This window comes from Pseudochaenichthys georgianus, chromosome 9, assembly GCF_902827115.2.
Source record: "Pseudochaenichthys georgianus chromosome 9, fPseGeo1.2, whole genome shotgun sequence".
NCBI classification, from domain to species: domain Eukaryota; kingdom Metazoa; phylum Chordata; class Actinopteri; order Perciformes; family Channichthyidae; genus Pseudochaenichthys; species Pseudochaenichthys georgianus.
In genome coordinates this window covers 6374710-6396832 of record NC_047511.1, presented here as the reverse complement: position 1 = coordinate 6396832, position 22123 = coordinate 6374710, and the positions used below count along the sequence as shown (strand labels likewise).

The following is a 22123-nucleotide window of genomic DNA, read 5'->3' as shown; positions in this document are numbered from 1 at the left end:
AGACCTACTCTCTTTATTTGCTTTAGTTTAGTAGATATATACAAACAAAGAGTCGATATTTTTCTAAGAACATTTAGTGCTTCACATACTAAAATACACAACGGCTGTAGCCTGATTATGCTTTAGGAGCTTAGGTGTGTATGGTACAGTGTGTAGGTGTGTGTGTGTGTGTGTGTGTGTGTGTGTGTGTGTGTGTGTGTGTGTGTGTGTGTGTGTGTGTGTGTGTGTGTGTGTGTGTGTGTGTGTGTGTGTGTGTGTGTGTGTGTGTGTGTGTGTGTGTGTGTGGTACAGTGTGTAGGTATGTCCTGTACAGTGTGTAGGTGTGTGTGTGGTACAGTGTGTGCGCAGATGCGGCGGACAGACAGGTCTCAGTTGGTTTGGTGTCCTCTGCTTACTTTTAATACTTGCAAATACAACTTTTGGCCCGTAATTTCAATTCCCCATTTCAGCGACCAGAGAGAGAGGGGGGGGGGGGGGGGGGGGATATATCCAGTCTCTGATTGTGTTACGTTATTATGAGAGTGCTCTCATACTTTAAATTGCATATATTTATATAAATATATTTGTGTGTGTGTGTCCGCATCTGTAGCCTGTTATTGTCTCATTATACCGCACTCTCAATGAATTCAAGGTAAATATGTGGGGGAACAATGTTCAGCTGATCTAACAGAGATTATAAAATATGACAAAACACTCGACAGCTGATGCAGCTGTTGCCACGTAATAATGAACGGACGTCGCTTTAATATGACCGCTCAGAGGAGAGGAGTTCTCATTTCTTTAAACGTCTGCTGCTTCCCCTCCTCTTTCCCCGGTTCCCCTCCTCGGTCCTCCGCTCGCATCTCCTGTGGGCGGGACTAAGTCTCGAGGAGGGGAGTCGAGGAGGGGAAATTTGAGTATTGAGAAGCCTCTATAGACATATAAAGAGTAGACGCCGCATCGACCGCTGCTGCCTATTGGCGCTGACGAGCCGTGGGGCCGCCATCTTGGACCGGTCACCCGCTCCACTCAGTGTAATCTGTCTGGCAGGCGCAATGAAGTGTCAGCGCATTTAATGAATCATAACTCGCTGAATACAAAACTGATTTTCACGTTTTCTTTCTTTCTACAAACGTCATATATGTAGGCATGATACCGGACACACGATTCGGCGTATTTGAATATTCATAGTAGGCTTAACAGCAATAGAATATTCTGGTATTTGATAGCCTATATGTTATGTATGATAGGTATTTTGCAAAAGTCACACGATATATAATGTAGGCTAATATATACACACACACACACACACACACACACACATATAAAAAAACACTAATGGTCTATATGATAGAGAAGCAGAAGCAGATTGTGTAGGCCTACTACTCAGCTATTTTAATAAGTTGAAAAATGAAGAAACAATAATACATTATACATAGACAGAAGTTATATATCAGTAAAAATGAATATCTATGTCAGAAAAAATGAAAATCTACATCTATATTTATATAAAAAATGTAAATTTTCAAGTTAAACACAAGAACATGACACCACCCCGCCCCAAACCATATTTACACAAAGTTGCTCATGAAAGTTTAAATGAGCTAAAAGCCCTGAAACAGGACTGTTTTGCAGAGCTTCTTTCTCGTGCTCCCTTTCTGCAGGTCAAGAGAGGTGAGTTTGGCAATGTGGTGTAGTCTTATTTTCAGAAACACAGACACAACCAATGACAACAAGTCGGAATAATGGTTGTCGATGCCAAACTGCGTCTCCTCAATGTGTTCCCCAAGCTGAAAAACATCCTCCGTTCCAATCTCCTCCCGGACGATGTAGGTGACTGTCGACACCTTTGGAGCTTGCCTTGTTGAAGCTTGGCGAATGACCCTCTCTGCAGCTCTCAGCACCTTCACTGTGCCTTGTGATGGAATCACTAGGCCACCGTTGTTTTTCAGGGCTAGAAGGTGGTAGCTCTCATCAAATGATGAAGGTACAGCATCTCTGACCAAGCTTGCACGGCACACATCACAGGACAGCTTTCGCAGAATCTGCCGGACTACAAATCCTGCAATGTAGACCAGCGCATTTTCCACCAGACCACCAAACCGAGTGGGAAGATAGCTGTGGTCACTCACAACAGCCGAAATGTTGGCGAATGGAGATGGGTGCTCTTCAGCAGTTTCAGCAGAGGACATCTCTACCGCAGACAGGGACACAGTGTGATCTTGGGCTGCCACATTGCCTGTCTCACTAGGTGAAACACCACACCGAACCATCAGACGGCGGAAGATGGCCTGGAACTGGCGTGCAGATGGATTGTTATTCCAGCCACCTTGTATGGAAAACAGGCACACAATACATACATTACTCATAAGTCATTTTCAGAATGTATTGCAATTAAAAGAACATCAACCCTACCTGACGCTCTGATGGAATTAAATAGGAGCTCCAAGTGATCCTGGCTGAACCTGTAGGTGAGGACATACCGCTGAACTTGGAGCAGTTCAGGAATCATCAGCATCAACGTGTCGATGTTAATGACAAATCCGATGACTGACAAGTACCTGCAAAAGAAAAACATGTTATTACTCTGATCATGGCAAAACATATACAGTATACTTGTAGGACACTTAGCTAACTAGGAACAATGTAATTGCAGAACTGGGATAACTTGAGAACAAGAACACATGCAAGAACACATGCAATACATACCATTTTGACACCGACATGTGCTTGATGTTGTGTAATACGTACCATTAGAAGCATCTGGGACCTCAAAAACACTGAATACAAGATCATTTAAATAGAAACAAAACTGCAGATTGAAAAACATTGAAACAAGAGAACATCATTTCAACATACATACCCTCCTTCTGACACCTGCAAAACTTGATGTTGTGTAATACATACCATTTAGAAGCACCTGGGACCTCAAAAACAATGAATACAAGATAATTCCAACAAACAAAGTGAACACAGAAAAACATTGAAATAAAAGAGCATCATGTTAGCAGACAAAACTAAAGGAAAACACATTGTAACAGTAGCATCATATGAACCTGATGTAGAGAACAGAGCATCTTATGAACTCGATGCATAACGGAACAGAGTATCGTTGAACTCATGTCGTGAACTTTTCATGCATGAATAACAAGCACTATTTTAATAGACCTCTTGGATCGGTGAAGTGGTGTTCCATCTTTTGTCACCAAAGTGAGCAAGTACTCCCTGGCTCTTGACAAAAATGCTTTCCTCTCCATCCAATTCAAAGCACCCAAGGGAGATTTGAATCCTTTGGCACGAGGATTGCGTCCATTCATTGTATCAAACAGCCTGTCAATCATCTATAAAGAAATATCGGCATCTAAATCACTATCATTACAGTGTTTCATTAGGTATCAGATAGTTGTAATCAATACTCATCTATTAGTACTTAGTACTTATTTCTAAACTGTATGTTCAACGTGCAACATGCAAACTTAGTATTTGCTTGACTTCCTTCTCTCCACAGGCTGCTTTGTGCTACAGCAAATTTCACACAGAGCTTTACCACTCTAACATGTGTGAAGGTTTGTGTAAGGTTATATACAAACTTTTGTATTTATGAATATGCAATATCACGGTTCATGAAAATATTTGCATGTTGAACTTAGAGAATTATCAACAAATTGTTCCTGATGCTCAAATCACATTTTGATCAATTATTTAAAAACAAACACGTACTTGGTTCTATAATCACTAACTGTTTACCTCAATGAATTCTGCCGTTGCCTCACAGTCTTTAAACTGAGAGTACCTCAGATCCCTCACTGTGCGGAGAGCAACTGACACGGAGCGACTCAGGGACACCCTCATCTTGTGGTTCTCAAAGTAGACATGTGTGTCTGTGATTTTATTGGCAGCATGCAGTCTGTCTTTTTTTTGCACATCATTGAGATGATTGATGAACGTCCACTTGATCTGTCCGGTGGTCGTTGCAATTGGACTGTATGCCTGCAGAGAAAGATTCAGTCACTGCTCAAACAAGTACAAACAGCAACATGTTGATCATCACGTCCAGCCATAACGTGCAAATGAACAGACAACAATATTTAGATACAACTTTTAGCAGAAGAGACATAACTTGTACAAATAGATCTACAACAATCATCATTTACCTGCAACATATTACTAACTTCAGCATGTGGCATGCATCCGTCATTACAAATACTTTGTCGCCAGTCGAGGGATGCGGGAAACTGGTTTGAAGCGGCTCCTGTGGGTTTCCCTTCAGCTCACACCCAAGTTGGTTGCACATGCTGACGTTGGAGGCATGCCCATCCATCGTGACAGATACCACCCGAATGCCCCGTGCATGCAGCTCCTCCAAAGCATGACTGAGAAGGACCCTTTGTGTTTCAGGTGACAGAGACTTCGTCAGGTAATATGCAATGGGAGCCTTCCAATGTCCGTGTAGGCCAACCACCATGAACACAAGAGCCTCAGTAGCAGCATCGGTCTCATTGATTCCATCACCCATGTCTACAAAAGCAGACATTGACTGGTTATGTGGATTATATTGCACATGTTTCCTGATGGCCATGGCATCCAACATGAGTGAAACACATCCATATTGAGCCTGGTCGTCCTGGCATCTTCTCTCCAGCATATCCAGCATCATCTTGTTCAGGCCAGGCTTGCCATCCACCGAACACAGCCACCTGTAAAAAAAAAAATTGAGAAGTAGCTATTTAACGTATTTGCAACCGTAATTTCCAAAAATTAAATTGAACAACATTAAGACTACCTTTGTAATGTATGTGGATGAGGGAGGGGAAGATTTTTAGTCTCTCTGAGGTATTTGTATGCCTTTGGACCATGTAGATGGAGAGTGAGGGCACACTCTCTGTGGTCCTTTGAGTACTCATGGCCCTGCTTTGCCTTGAAGTCTATTTGAAGATCTGAAATTGTATGAGACATTTTTTATAAGTCCCCTTCATATAATAACAAAGGAGTTTAATAAAGAGTGTAAGAGTAAGATGTACATGCATTTCAAAGTGCTAATTTCATTTTACCCGAGTAGAAATCAAGCCTCTCTTTGAGTTCTTCATTAATGAGGTTCTTTTCCCTCAAATCCCCCAAAAGAGTCCTCACTGTGGTCTCTGCCCTCTTTTCTCTAGCCATGGCATTCTTCCTCTCTCGCTCGAGACTCTCCACTCTTGCTAAAGCTTCATTGAGTCTGGCCTTAAGAGAAGCAGGCGAGACATAGCTATGATCCTAGAAAGAGGGATGAACATGGTTTGAGTGATGTTTCACTTCACACACATCACTTTGACACAACTAGAGTATGGCCCACATTCTTTCTTATAGTCATCACCTGTCAAAGCCACTGCCAGCATCATGCGTGTGTGTGTGTGTGTGTGTGTGTGTGCACACGCGTGTGTGAGTGAGTGTGCCAGGAATGCATGTTCAACATGTCTTCAATTGTGTGTGTATGGGTTTATTTGTGAGTGTGTTTAATATGAGTGGCATCAAACAAGAGAGATTTTACTTTGTCTAGGACCATTATGAATGATGTTGAAAATAGAAATACTCACATCATTAGGCTGAGGTTGTGAGTGTGAGGTTGAAGCTTCTGGGTCGTCCTGAGGGGCCACAGACAGGCTCTCTTCAGCTTTTCTGGAAGTAGACGTAGTCCTGCCCTTTTCCAGCTAAAATGAAGAAGCATAATACTTGAAAAGAACACACACACACACACACACACACACACACACACACACACACACACACACACACACACACACACACACACACACACACACACACACACACACACACACACACACACACACACACACACACACACACACACACACACACACACACACACACACACACACACACACACACACACACACACACACACACACACACACACACACACACACACACACACACACACACACACACACACACACACACACACACACAGCCCTGTTATTGATAATAGAATATTTACATGTATGAATGCTATTAGCTTTATGATGATACACCTACTCTTTGGAGGTGAACCGGGAAGCTGAAGATGGAGGGAATAACACCATCTCTGAGTCGGACAATCTGTCCTGTCCTGTCAAACTCGTCCTGCTTACAATGCTCACTGCAAATCACGGATGACTCGCTTGCAGTGAACCCTTCCCTCCTCAAAGCAACTTCCCACTTCTTCCTCATATCTTTGTCTTTGGGAAACCTTCAAAATAAAAACGGGAGATTTGAGAGTCAACACAAACATTTTTTAAGAAGGAGGTCAAGCTTATTTTCTTCCTTCTTCATAGATAGATTAGATTAGATTTTACTTTATTCATCCCACAACGGGGAAATGCACTTGTTACAGCAGCATATGATTTATAAAGTCTCAGTTGGCCATACACATAATGTTTGCTGGCTACGATTTCGCTGGCGGACATCAATACAGTACAATAATAATGTTGAATCTTACTTGTGAAAAGTAATCCCCCGACCCCTGTTCGCAATCGTCCGCCGATTTGCACAGCAATACACCGCACAGTGCTCTGGCATCTTGAAACCTCTGCTGTCTCTGGGTAGAATGTCTGTAGGATGACCGGTCCAAGATGGCGGCCGTATTTCTTGCGCCCCAGCAGCCAATGCGGCGTCTACTCTTTATATGTCTATGCGTGCACAGGTACGGGCTAATGTTGCCCAGGCAACGGCCTGTTTGGCCTTTGTGGCTGACCTGCCCCTCTGGAGAGAGCGGGAGTTTGTACAATTAGTATTGTAGCGTATCGCTGCGGGAAACACACTTTGTCAGCGCTGCCATCTGCCGGTGCGTTAAGACCACCTCAGTGTCGGATTTTGGAAACTTGATTTTGAGTTGTCTCATGGCAGTTAGGGTATAAAGGACAAACCAGGGGACTTTACTTCCTCTTGATACCGTCGGTTATTTACAAAAAAAACACCTAAATATAGCCTACTTGTTGTTATTGTGCTTCTGTCTTTCTGTGTCTTTTCATCTGTAAACTCCCTCAACGGGGCCGCTCACTCTTTTCTTGATCGCCCTCTCACGGGAGAACAGTTCACTGTCCCGCTTCATTACTGCGGTCAAGCCAGCCTCCACTTGGGAAAACACAGTCAAGCCAGCCCGCACGTGATATTGGGGTGCGCGAATATTAGAAGCATTACGGTAAAATCCCAGCGCTTATTCGGTCAATAACAAAAGCACCTATAAAAACAAACCAAACATATTAAATTAAGAAATATGTACTATATAATGTGATGAATAATTATTTAAAACAAACTACGTATAACTACCACGAGTAAATGTAAAATGTAAGGAGTTTCAAAATAAAAGTCCTTTGAAATCTCATATTGAAATCTCATATATGAGCTATCAGCCCTGTGTTTAGATAAGAATAAAACGAAATCTCTCCCTGATGCAAGACTCATCTCACTGCAGGGTGATCGAAGGACACCCCATCTACTCACCCAGAAAAAATCAGGACATTCTGATGTGGAGTTTCAAAATAAAAGACCTTTGAAATCCCATATATGAGCTATCAGCCCTGTGTTTAGATAAGAATAAAACGAAATCTCTCCCTGATGCAAGACTCATCTCACTGCAGGGTGATAGAAGGACACCCCATCTACTCACCCAGAAAAAATCAGGACATTCTGATGTGGAGTTTCAAAATAAAAGACCTTTGAAATCTCATATATGAGCTATCAGCCCTGTGTTTAGATAAGAATACAACGAAATCCCTCCCTGATGCAAGACTCATCTCACTGCAGGGTGATAGAAGGACAGCCCATCTACTCACCCAGAAAAAATCAGGACATTCTGATGTGGAGTTACAAAATAAAAGACCTTTGAAATCCCATATATGAGCTATCAGCCCCGTGTTTAGATAAGAATAAAACGAAATCTCTCCCTGATGCAAGACTCATCTCACTGCAGGGTGATCGAAGGACACCCAATCTACTCACCCAGAAAAAATCAGGACATTCTGATGTGGAGTTTCAAAATAAAAGACCTTTGAAATCCCATATATGAGCTATCAGCCCTGTGTTTAGATAAGAATAAAACGAAATCTCTCCCTGATGCAAGACTCATCTCACTGCAGGGTGATCGAAGGACACCCCATCTACTCACCCAGAAAAAATCAGGACATTCTGATGTGGAGTTTCAAAATAAAAGACCTTTGAAATCCCATATATGAGCTATCAGCCCTGTGTTTAGATAAGAATAAAACGAAATCTCTCCCTGATGCAAGACTCATCTCACTGCAGGGTGATAGAAGGACACCCCATCTACTCACCCAGAAAAAATCAGGACATTCTGATGTGGAGTTTCAAAATAAAAGACCTTTGAAATCTCATATATGAGCTATCAGCCCTGTGTTTAGATAAGAATACAACGAAATCCCTCCCTGATGCAAGACTCATCTCACTGCAGGGTGATAGAAGGACAGCCCATCTACTCACCCAGAAAAAATCAGGACATTCTGATGTGGAGTTACAAATAAAAGACCTTTGAAATCCCATATATGAGCTATCAGCCCCGTGTTTAGATAAGAATAAAACGAAATCTCTCCCTGATGCAAGACTCATCTCACTGCAGGGTGATCGAAGGACACCCAATCTACTCACCCAGAAAAAATCAGGACATTCTGATGTGGAGTTTCAAAATAAAAGACCTTTGAAATCCCATATATGAGCTATCAGCCCTGTGTTTAGATAAGAATAAAACGAAATCTCTCCCTGATGCAAGACTCATCTCACTGCAGGGTGATCGAAGGACACCCCATCTACTCACCCAGAAAAAATCAGGACATTCTGATGTGGAGTTTCAAAATAAAAGACCTTTGAAATCCCATATATGAGCTATCAGCCCTGTGTTTAGATAAGAATAAAACGAAATCTCTCCCTGATGCAAGACTCATCTCACTGCAGGGTGATAGAAGGACACCCCATCTACTCACCCAGAAAAAATCAGGACATTCTGATGTGGAGTTTCAAAATAAAAGACCTTTGAATTCCCATATATGAGCTATCAGCCCTGTGTTTAGATAAGAATAAAACGAAATTTCTCCCTGATGCAAGACTCATCTCACTTCAGGGTGATAGAAGGACACCCCATCTACTCACCCAGAAAAAATCAGGACATTCTGATGTGGAGTTTCAAAATAAAAGACCTTTGAAATCCCATATATGAGCTATCAGCCCCGTGTTTAGATAAGAATGAAACGAAATCTCTCCCTGATGCAAGACTCATCTCACTGCAGGGTGATAGAAGGACAGCCCATCTACTCACCCAGAAAAAATCAGGACATTCTGATGTGGAGTTACAAAATAAAAGACCTTTTAAATCTCATATATGAGCTATCAGCCCCGTGTTTAGATAAGAATAAAACGAAATCTCTCCCTGATGCAAGACTCATCTCACTGCAGGGTGATCGAAGGACACCCCATCTACTCACCCAGAAAAAATCAGGACATTCTGATGTGGAGTTTCAAAATAAAAGACCTTTGAATTCCCATATATGAGCTATCAGCCCTGTGTTTAGATAAGAATAAAACGAAATCTCTCCCTGATGCAAGACTCATCTCACTGCAGGGTGATAGAAGGACACCCCATCTACTCACCCAGAAAAAATCAGGACATTCTGATGTGGAGTTTCAAAATAAAAGACCTTTGAAATCCCATATATGAGCTATCAGCCCCGTGTTTAGATAAGAATAAAACAAAATCTCTCCCTGATGCAAGACTCATCTCACTGCAGGGTGATCGAAGGACACCCCATCTACTCACCCAGAAAAAATCAGGACATTCTGATATATAGTTTCAAAATAAAATGGTAAGGTAGGACCCAAACACAGTGTTAAAACAAGGGAGACAGATATATAGGACAAAAAAACAAAAAACAAAAAGGAGCAGGCGAGGTAAAAGTGAAATCAAATTTTAGACAGAAATGCACTATTATAGTCCTTATAGTTTACTTGTGGTATTTGCTAAAGTGTATATTCTGATTTATTAGTTTTGAATATTATTATTTTGTAATGGATGGTTTTCAAGGTGTAAAATTGATGTTACATTTTTCTCGATTGCTAACACACATCTTTTTTTAAATTGCTCACTTTCTCAGAACACTAAACACAATTCACAAAACCACACACCTAAAGTGCAAAACACCTAATTTCTCCTGTGAAGAACTGCACTCAAAACTACTTAAACACTTACCAAATGCAAACTTTAGCACCACATATTCATTCACACTTCATTCATAATACTAGATTGTTTGACCACATATTTTATGGGCTATGCTCTGTACATAGAGGAATGTCCTGATTTTTTCTGGGTGAGTAGATGGGCTGTCCTTCTATCACCCTGCAGTGAGATGAGTCTTGCATCAGGAAGAGATTTCGTTTTATTCTTATCTAAACACAGGGCTGATAGCTCATATATGGGATTTCAAAGGTATTTTATTTTGAAACTCCACATCAGAATGTCCTGATTTTTTCTGGGTGAGTAGATGGGCTGTCCTTCTATCACCCTGCAGTGAGATGAGTCTTGCATCAGGGAGATATTTCGTTTTATTCTTATCTAAACACAGGGCTGATAGCTCATATATGGGATTTCAAAGGTCTTTTATTTTGAAACTCCACATCAGAATGTCCTGATTTTTTCTGGGTGAGTAGATGGGGTGTCCTTCTATCACCCTGCAGTGAGATGAGTCTTGGATCAGGGAGAGATTTCGTTTTATTCTTATCTAAACACAGGGCTGATAGCTCATATATGGGATTTCAAAGGTCTTTTATTTTGAAACTCCACATCAGAATGTCCTGATTTTTTCTGGGTGAGTAGATGGGGTGTCCTTCTATCACCCCGCAGTGAGATGAGTCTTGCATCAGGGAGAGATTTCGTTTTATTCTTATCTAAACACAGGGCTGATAGCTCATATATGAGATTTCAATATGAGATTTCAAAGGACTTTTATTTTGAAACTCCTTACATTTTACATTTACTCGTGGTAGTTATACGTAGTTTGTTTTAAATAATTATTGATCACATTATATAGTACATATTTCTTAATTTAATATGTTTGGTTTGTTTTTATAGGTGCTTTTGTTATTGACCGAATAAGCGCTGGGATTTTACCGTAATGCTTCTAATATTCGCGCACCCCAATATCACGTGCGGGCTGGCTTGACTGTGTTTTCCCAAGTGGAGGCTGGCTTGACCGCAGTGCTTCACTGTAGGATTTCTGCCATGTCTCTACCACTTTAGTTTGACCATCTCTGTTACGAAGTTATGGAATACTAAATAAGTAATTAGATACCTTACCGTTACTGCGCTCATAAAGAATGATAATAAGAATAATGCGTATTGAACTGGTTTCATTCATTAGTGAGTTTATTTAAGGTAATTAGGTAGAATACCAGTGCCACGTTCATTGATAAAATGACAAGGGATGGAAAGGGGGAATGGCAGTTTTAGAAGGGGGATGATTTTGACCGTTTTTATTTCAGGGGGGATGCCATCCCCCCTTAACTCGAGTACTGGGTAGAAGCCCTATTTTATCAGTATGTCTGGACTGCACAGCAGTTACAATGGTCAAACTACATTAGAACAGAATTGTCCCCATTTTGTCTTTAATAGTTACTAACATTAGATATTTTTAATGAGATGTCCCTGGTTTTAATTTTTGTAATCAAGTCACCGAATGCAAGTAGTCGCCTTAGCTTATTTTGTTATGAGATGTGAATTACTGTTCAATTTAGTTGAAGTAATAATAGTTTGGTTGCTTTTACATTAAAAAAAAGTTACAATTTTCAAAATGTCTTGTTTTTTTCCGGGGGGAGGCCCTTTTTCCAGTTTAGAGCAATAGCCCCTCCTGTGCACGTCCCATAACCGGAAAGAGAAGGGAAAGATTTAGAACCTGAAAAAAAGAGTTCTGAATCTGAAAGCACAAAATCTGCAAGTGAAACAAAGGATTCAAATGTCATTTATTTGACAACGAAACATTTTTCAAAGAAAATGCTACTCTGAATTATAATATTCAACATGGAAACACTTTTCAAATACTTACATTTGAGGACTTTAGTTTATTTTTTTATAGTTCAGGATCTAATCTTGACATTTCAAATATATTTTATTCTTTTGAATGATCAAACATTTTTGGCCCAGATTAAGCTCTTTAGAAGCGAAGTCCCTCCCCTTCCGGCGGACCTCCATGGGACCTTATTTCGTAAAAATCATGTTTTGAAGTCAATGGAGAGAGAAAGATTGTCTTTAGATCCCGTTTGAATTGTGCAACGAATTACACATATGATGTTTGTCAATTTAAAAGATAATTTTGCAAGTCAAAAAAATTAAAATGTGTCGTAGAACTGTGAAGTAACATTTTTTTGTGTGAAGCGCTCAATGAACTACATCTCTGGTCTCGCAACACACACCAAGATGGCCGTCACGTTGGCACATTTCACTTCTTTCTTTCAGAATGAGGCGGAAAGTATTAAAATAGGTGGAAATCACTGCAAGTCTGGGCATGTTGAGAACTGTACACACACACACACACACACACACACACACACACACACACACACACACACACACACACACACACACACACACACACACACACACACACACACACACACACACACACACACGAGCCAGCATGCGGGACCGCGACTCTGGGATTTGTAGTCTTTCTAGTTGCATATTTTTTATAGTCATATTTCAACAGTTTTACGACAAACTGACTTTTTTGACATGGAAATTATTTTTAAAGATTGACAAACATCATGTGTGTAATTCATGGCACAATTCAAACGGGATCGAGAGATAAGTTCTCTCTCCATTGACTTCAATACATACTTTTTCCGAAATAAGGTCCCATGGAGGTCCACCGGAAGGGGAGGGACTTCACCTCTAGGAAAGAACATGAAATGAAACTACTAAAAAGGATGATTACACGGAACAAGAGATTTGTCTAAACTTAAAATAATTATTGATCAATCAACAACCATTTGTAATGCAATAAATGGTGTAAAAGAGACAATTTCTCATAAATCTGTGATAATACTTTTAAAAGTGTGTATCATTTAGGGGATCTTTTAGCAGGAATGGAATATTCATACATTTCACTACTGTATACTCGCCTGAAACTGAGAACAGTGTTAGAATGTGACATGTTGCACCACCATGTTTCTACAGGAACAGACAAACACTTTTAATGTCAGCCACAGCTTGAATTGAATTGCTTCTAAAGTAGTGTTTTGTTAAAAGGGTTTTCTGGTGAATGCCCTGAAAGATACCAGGGTTAGAGCGGGTTTAAACTCTCAATCCTGCAAGTGTGTAAAGTGAGGGCTGAGCCACAGGGATTCAGTTGGTTGTAATCTGCAACCGCAACGAAAGATGCCGACAAATTCCTTCCTTTAACATTTGTATTTTTGTAAATTAAATGATTGTGTAGAACAGATAGCAAAATAAAAGTGTACGTAACCATGTTAACTGGTAGTGTGTAAACTAGCACACTTTTTCTAGGATGTTTCCCTGAAAACAGTATTTAAAGTTGAAAAAACACTGTTAAACAACTCTTTCATGATGGGGGGAAAACAGACAGCCCACAATTTTTGGACATATTTTATTTGAGTGGAGTTAAATGCACTTATAAAAGTCAATTTACTGAATCTTCATACTATGTGTCAAACAAATAACAGTATACATTATACACACACACACTACACAAAGTATGCAGCCAAGGCCGCCATTTTGTCCTTAGGTTTTTTCGGATTGCCACGGCGTCCCCTGCCACGTCCCCGTCCTCCTCGTCTCGCACACCCACCGCGATACCTCATGGTGGCATGTTTGAGCTCCACCAGATCCTGGAACACTGGATCACAGAACACACAGCCAGTGTGTTGGGTCTCCCCGGCAGGAAGTGGCGTGCGAGTCTTGTTGAAGTCGACTGCGACCAGAGAGGCGTCGCAGGCCTCGCAGCTCTCCTGAGCAACCTGTGGGGAGAGAGGACCAGAGGCAGGGATGAAGAGACGCTTTGTATGAGATGAAATGATAAAACCCTCAGAACAAATGTAAGTTGTTTAGCTTAGGGTGTAAACTATAATCAATTCATAACTTTAGTGATCCACTGACTTTTAGTGCCAACACCTGGTTCTGCTCTCAGTAAAACAGCATTATTACTGCATTACTTCCACCTATTTAAATAACTTTTGGTAAAAACTGTAGTAGGATATTATTTATTCTTTATAAAAAAGGGAACTTTATATCTTTAAGCTTTTTTAAATATGTCTTAGTTTCAAACAAATCCACTTAGGGCAGAGAGCCATAGAAAGGGAAGTCAGAAGTGTTGAAAGACTGATTAACATTGTATGTTTGGCCTTGTCTTGGTTTGTATTGTTGACAATAAAATATGGAAATAATGGTACGCATTCCTTCAAATTCTGCAGCAAAACAGTCTGCACCTCATTGCACATAAGAGGAAACACATTTACATTAAAAAGCTTACATACAGCATGTGAATATACACTATGCATTAATCAGGGGAATCAGCTTCTCATATGTTTGGTGTTCTGGGCCTGTGAAGACTTGTTTGGCATTTTGGGAGACATTTTTCCATTTAAATGATGTCTTGACAAGATAAAGGGCGTTTATTCTTACCTGCACTCTATGTGCATGTTCAAAGAAGTGCACCACCACGTTACATGTATTACAGGCCATCTTCCATTTTGGTCCAGAAGTGGGATCCAGCACCAAAACCCCACCATCACACTCCACACACTGTCCAATGCCCAAAGAGTTTAGAGAGTGCTGACACGACGGATGTGTACATTCATTACATCCCATACCTGGGAAAAAAAGTCAGAATGTCAGAGGACTATAGGAGACGAGTAGGGCCACTGTGTTCCAGTGACTTTCAGCTCCTGATTTATTACAAACTCAGCTAATTATGCCGAAACTCCAGTACTGAACTGGTACTGACGACCAGCTCCACGCTGCGAGTACAGAAAGATGCTGCGGTTCAACTCCACCTGAGGAAAAATATTAGCACTCAAAATGACGTTGCACTTAACATGACAGTGACTTCCCCAAAGAGGTTGCCCGAGGACTTCAACTGCTACTTCTTGATAACAAGGACATCATGTTTCATTGTTATTCATCATTATCTAACAAACGTTCACCGATGCCCCTTACACACCAACGCGGTTCCAGGGCCGGTTCGGAGCTGGAGCTTGAAAAGCACCGGTTTTTCTTGTTCACACCGCAGCGGAGCCACCTCGAAGCCGCTTCTAAGCCGCCTCTAAGCTCTGGAATCCGGTTTGTTTCAAGCACCGAAAAGTTGTCAGTCTAGAAAGCAAGCACCGCATACGTCACGCTTACGTCGGAGGCGGGGGCAGGGGCGAGATCAACCTCTTAACAACAACAAAAAGCCTAACCCTGTGCAATGTAGGCTATCATTTAAAGGTGACCTATCATGCAAAATGCACTTTGTACATCTTTTATACATGAATATGTGTCCCCGGTGTTCCAGGGAACTCACCAAGTGTCAGAAAACACAACCCTCTCTATTTTCCTCCGTACCCAAATCTCTAAAAAAGGGGCTGCAACGGATCTGATACAGACTGATCCAGATTTGAAATATTTTCTACGTCACAAAAGTGGCCAACTCTCCACCTATCAGGGGAATGAGAGGTTGGGCCACGGCCGGCCATTGCTGCTCGAAAGCGCTGGAGACGCTGTAGTACATATGCCAGCGAAGAAGACTTCCCGCGCATGGTTGCCCTTCTGTTTATTCTCCGCTGTGGCTCTTTTTCTCCCTCCCCGAGGCAAGCGTTTGCTCCTGCTGCTGTAATTCAATGCAATCCCTCCTCGTCGAGGCAAGCGCTGTAATTCTCTCCGGTTTGCCACCAGCAGATGACCAACACCCACCTCTCCGCCTCTTCCAAGGAACGAGGGGACCGTGCTGCAGAGTTTCAGTTAGATTTTTTTTCGTCGGTCAACATGTCCGTTAAAGTTTCAATCTTCCGGACAAAATTAGAAAAGTGCCGTGTCAAAGGTCTTCTTTGTTATTTATTGAGCTTTAAAACAAATGAATAACGACTCTATATAATCATAAGAATAAAATATGGCGGACGGAGATCTCTTTTTGTACCCCTCTTCTCCCCGCTGCAGCCCAGCAGCTGATCTCAGAGCACGCTCCCCTCTCCTGCAGGGGGGCGTGGTCAGCTGCAGCTCACAGAATCAGCCCCCTGCAAAAACAGGGCTGGAAAGAGCAAATGGAGCGAAATGAGGCATGGCTAAAATGCAGGATCTGGTTGGTATTTTGAAAAAAAAAAAAACTATATTTATATACATTATATAGGTATGGCCCTACAATATATTGTTCAAATATAGCATGATATGTCCCCTTTAAGCTTTGTTAGTTCCAGGTTTAATATGTGCAATAAGTTCATTTTAATACGTTTTGCAATAAACATTGAAACAGTCCGGCCCACTGTGTAACTGTGTAATAACTTTTGAATGTAGCATGTACCGACTGTAAAGTTGGTAGTAAAGTCGTCCCATTTCTTCCATTTCGTTTCGACAGAGCAAAACCAAAACGAGTAGCGCTTCAATACAATCAGCCATTGTTGTTGTTGTCGATGTGAGGGGTTTCCGCGCGGTTTGGCTTTACGAAGCAGGCATGCAAACGGTTACGTCATGACGCAAACGATGACGCAGCACCAGTCGGGCTCTGAGCGGTGTGAACAGAGCGGGAGCTGAACCGAAGAACCGGTTCCGAACCAGAAAAGCTCTAGCACGGAGCTAGAACGGGAAAAGCCTTGGTGTGAAAGGGGCAAAAGTCATTTTGCCTCACTAGTGTTAGAGCCAATTTTACGTTTGCCGTCAGGGTCACATGGCTCCAGCAGCGACCAGAACAGTGACCGAGAGTTCAGGAGGACAGTCCTACCTTTCTTCATGTCCCTGAAAGGCGGGTTGCTGAAGCAGTACGGGCACAGGGGGTAGCTCTTGCCCCGGGGCCCCGAGGTCCACAGCACCAGCTCAAACTCGTCTAGCGGACAGCGCAGCTCCTTGTACAGCTTGATGGCTCCGTTCTGGGGGAGACTGTAGGTCTCATCACAGTGGGAGCAGTGCAGCCGGCTGGGCTTGGCCTGCAGAGACACACGAGGTTGGGTATGATGTGAGGATTATTCAATTGCAATTGCATCATGGGAAAAGACAGTTAAGACAACAATGAGTGAAGACTAAATCCAACTAGAAAATGCATTTCCTGCAGAAAATGCGTGTGAATGCTGTAAACTGTGTACATTTGGAGCTGAACTTAGCAGAAAATGTAGAAAAAGCTGAATATGTTAAAAGAGGTCTAAACAACAACATGCCTCAATGTCCTGAAATAGCTGAATAATTTAATAGTTGAATGGTTTCTGTAGCTGAAAGTAAATATATATATATATATATATATATATATATATATATATATATATATATATATATCAGGTGATGGAATGAATCCAGATATTATTTTACAATAAATTGTAAATATGGGAATTGTTCACACGGGGAAATGGACTGACAAAAAGGTCAAACAATACATCGATTCCATTTCCAATTTAAATCTATAACACAGATACTTTCATAACTGACACGCTAGCGAGAGACCAGATGTAAGTCCTCAGAGCACATGGAGCCCTCTGCACACGTGAGCTTCCTGCGTAGCTCCAAGGGTTACCTTGTGCTTTTCACCAACACACCACTTAACATGCACATACAACCCATTACGCATATATTCAGATACAATAAAAGATCTGCAGCCTCATGATTTATTCATGAATTTAAAAGTGGTCCTATTATGAGGGGGACTTTTAAAAGCTGAACTTTGAAGGCCAGAGCTCAACAGCCAGACATCATGTGGTCCAGAAAGGAGAGAGAGAGAGAGAGAGAGAGAGAGAGAGAGGGGAGCTGCAGGGGGAGAGCCTGGAGCTGGGTCTCAGGCTGCCAGGTAGGGTGTGTGTGTGTGTGTGTGTGTGTGTGTGTGTGTGTGTGTGTGTGTGTGTGTGTGTGTGTGTGTGTGTGTGTGTGTGTGTGTGTGTGTGTGTGTGTGTGTGTGTGTGTGTGTGTGTGTGTGTGTGTGTGTGTGTGTGTGTGTGTGTGTGTGTGTGTGTGTGTTTTTAAGGGTAAAAGAAAGTCACTTTTTAATATATGGCAGCTGTTTTACATATTCGTTTAGATCTGTGGTTGGTTTTACTTTGTTGTTCACAAACTAAAATAAGAGATGATTTTTAAATATTTTGGAATATTTGTAGGCAAACTGTTGTGTGTACAGTGTGCTACATTTCGTCATATCGTCAAGAATATTGTAATCTAAGAAAATACCGTGAAATATGTAGATTTTGTTTTATGCTCATATTGCTCTGCCACACTTTGAATAGGCGCCTAGTGGTGTTGTCTGTGTATTCTTCACCTCTGTGCATTTTGAAAATGTTGATGTTAAAAAGGGCCAATGTCAGACTTTCTGATGATGAAATGTTCAAGCATGCTTTCTGATGATGACACCGTTTCTGCTCACCTGGATGTACTTCATGAAGCGATGGCACTTCCCGCAGCGGGACAGCGGCTTCCCGGAGGCAGCAATGGGGGAGAAAGACACTTCCATCAGCTCATCCATGCCTGAGAACACCAAACAGACACAAACTCAACTTGTAGCCCTTTTTCTTAAACCCCCGAGTAATCCATATCACTATTTAATATGATGATGCTGCATTCCAACCGGTTTGGACCCGTTTCCCCCACACAACTCAACCTCCCTGAAACCACTGTGTTCAAATGGAAAAGAAGACGTGGAATGTTCAGGCTGGGCGATACAGTATAAAGCCAACATATCACGATGTAGTTATTTTCATAAAAACTATGTGACGATTTATAGCATGTTTTGTGGTAATTTCATAAATCAAAAGTCTATTTTAAATGACCACATGATAAAGCCTATTTACATATATGATACAAAGGAAAGCATTTTTCTCAGATTATTTAGAACATTAATGCCAATTGAACTTTACATTTTTATTGAAATGATAGTTAAATAAATATATGTTTCTAGCTATACTATATGATACATGCATGGACACAAATAGAGTTATCACATTAAGAGAATTCCTTATCTTAAGGATAATCTCCTTTATCTGAAGTTGATGTGATTTTCTGAGAAATGTAAGATAGTATGCGATTGATGTTTACAGACAACTTATTTATGTAGCACGATATCTTGACATATGATTTTAAATCAATTAGATTTAAATCGATTCTATTCCATTAAAAGGAATGGAATAGATTAAAACACCTCTTGAAATTGCCAGCTTGTACAGACTTAAACTAAGAGACCATCATTTATTAGAATATATATATAATGGTCTCACATGCAGAGCACACAGTGACATGCCAGGAGTCTAGTACTAGGAGCAGTGGGCAGCTATTGTACAATGGGAGTGAGGGGGGAAGGGGGATGTCCGGTGCCTTGCTCAAGGGCACCACGGCAGGGCAGGAGGTGAACTGGGACCTCTCTAAGTAGAAGTCCACACTCCATACTGTCTGGTCGGGGACTTGAACCGGCGACCCTACGGCTCACAGTCCAAGCCCCTACTGCCGGACAACAGAAATGAACAGGTTGATTAAGTGTTTAACGTGTATTACAAATGTCTATCTTAGTCGGAGTAGGCCTGCGCCTGACAAGTATTTTTATTTATGTTTGCATTTTAAGAAATTATTCACAAAGCATAAATACCAAAATAAACATCTAGATAAATAAATCAGCTTGTTGACAAATCCAAAATGAAATAATACAAGTAATAATATTACAAATAAAATAATGGATACAATATTAATACTCATTGTCAATTCTTCTTCCTCCTGTTCCTTATAAATCTTCATTATAGTGTTCTATACTTTACTCATCGTTTCCATCTTTCCTAAAAAGATATGCATTCGGTTTCTAATTCTCATAGTTGTTTTCTCCACGTCATAGATTGGGTTCACGAGGTTCTTCCATTGATGATCTCTTAGCCAATTCCTTGTCATTTGTTTAATGATCGTTATTCTTATCAAAAGAAATAGGTAGGAATCTTTTTTTGAATTGCCTCTGGTATTTCCCCAGCAATAGGGTTAATGGGTTCTTGTTCAGAAAAATGCCAAAGATATTGGACATTTCTCTTAAAACTGTTTCCCAGAAGTCACACAAAACATTACAGGCCCAAAATATATGAGCATGACAAGTATTTTCATGACTTTTTGTCTGATCTCTAAATGAGAGTTAAAGCATCCACAGAAGTCTCCCGTTGAAAAACAACAAATAGAACAGTAATAAACAAAAAGAAGAAGCTGAATAAAGCAGTTTCCCTTTCAAATCAGCGTTAGTGTTTGGCTGGTGCCAACGTTTGCTCAGCTTGTGCCCCGCTTAGATCAGGGGTCGGCAACCTTTTGATATGAAGTGCCATTTAACTTCACATTTAAGGGGGGGAGCTTGACGCTCGTCAACTATCAGCAGGAGGGCGCGGGAGCCTCGCTACGGGGAAGCAGTGTGTGGAATTTAACAAATACATTTAAACAATTGGTTTAAACGGCATAATAATAAGGACGATCGTCCGTTCTGTGATTCTCCAGAGCACACGTGTTGTGATATTAGGGTCACGCAGAGTGAGATGAGATCGCTGTCCCTTTAAGAGAGAGAGAGAGAGAGAGAGAGAGAGAGAGAGAGAGAGAGAGAGGGGTGTGGCTTGTGCATGTGTGTGTGTGGATGGTAGAGCGACAGTGAGGGAACGTGTGCATGTTTCTGGAAGTGAAACGAGGAAGCAGAAAAACAGAGGTCTGATGTATTCTGTGAAACAGAAGAGCAGCTAAATAAATGCAACGGCCTCCCAAGAAGAGCTCGCCTCTCTCTAGTCATTGAAGCTAAAGTGGGTTATTGAACCTGAAGCTTGTTGCTTCTGCCCTCCTCGACTACGGTCTGGGAGCCGACGGGAAAGTTCAACACACAGATGGCCAGTCCGCCCCTTTGTAGCATATTATTTCGATGAGAGATGAGCAGATCGCCACTGGGCTTTCAACTAAAGACACAGCCACGCAGCGGCATTTGTACATCTCCTTATGGGTACTGCAATTAGTGAAGTGCTTTCCTCCGTGGTGAAACGATCAGCACCACGGAGGAAAGCGGCAGAAAGTCACCTGGAGTTTAAAGAGCGGGGCTGTGCTGCGTGCATGGCTTCCTTCTGCAGGTAACGGGGAGACGCGCTCTGGCGGCGGTCTCGTTCAGGATCCGAAAATACAATTTAAATACTTTGCACACTTATTCCTAGTGTGCCACTGGTCACGGTGCCGCGTGCCAGGGGTTGCCGAGCCCTGGCTTAGATCCTTCATCCAGTGAATGGTAAATCTAAAACAGGATGAAAGGTCCACTGGCACATGGGAGATGGGACTTAAAGAGTTTCAATTGCGTATTTCTCTGGGTCTAAAAACGAAATAATATTAGCACATTGAAGTAGTAATTACCACATGTATAACACAGGTGTAATTGTTTTAGTCATTTTTAATGCAGGAATGTTTAGTGAGGATGATGGTGATAGTAGTTGTATATTAGGAAGCCCACCATCACTAGCAGTGACACTGTGTTGTGCACACAATGGCTTGGAGGGGTTTGTGAACTTCAGTGTTTCTCCTATATACAAATAGCTGCGCCGCTGCTAGGGTGCGCCAGCCAGGTACCCTTTTTCATTTTTGACATAGGGGCGCCAGATCTGGGGGGCGCTGCGCTGGTAACTCTGGGAGGGGAAAAAACATTTTTGACCGTTGGCGCTCATCCTAATTTTCGGCCTTGATGTAACAACATTCATAATTAAGTAAATGTAACACTCTTTTCACCCCGGTTACACTTTTCATTTGCCCTGTACGATGGACGCTGTAAGTGATGAAAGTGGGGGATGTTGGTTTATCTGGCGCCCGCAGCTCACAGCCAAAGTGAGAGCGTGGAAGCGAGAGAGCGGGCGAGGGAGAGAGATAGGGATATAAGAAGTAGATGTTTCTACAATCAGGGTGGAGGAGAGCTCTCCTGTCAGACTGAGAGGCTCAGTGAGGTAAAGGACT

The 22123-nt window shown here is 41.6% G+C and overlaps 1 protein-coding gene across 1 annotated transcript in view; it reads right to left on the bottom strand.

Annotated features, from left to right (window-relative positions):
• Window positions 1–13604: 13604 nt before the first annotated feature.
• top3b (DNA topoisomerase III beta) overlaps window positions 13605–22123 on the bottom strand; it is a 39746-nt gene continuing 31227 nt past the window's right edge. Inside the window, exons 15-18 of the mRNA XM_034091762.1 lie at window positions 18561–18661; window positions 16944–17145; window positions 14654–14841; window positions 13605–13989 (exon numbers count right to left, since the gene is read on the bottom strand). Of these exons, the coding sequence (XP_033947653.1) occupies window positions 13717–13989; window positions 14654–14841; window positions 16944–17145; window positions 18561–18661 (764 nt within the window). The 3' untranslated portion in view covers window positions 13605–13716. The remainder of the gene's footprint in view (window positions 13990–14653; window positions 14842–16943; window positions 17146–18560; window positions 18662–22123) is intronic.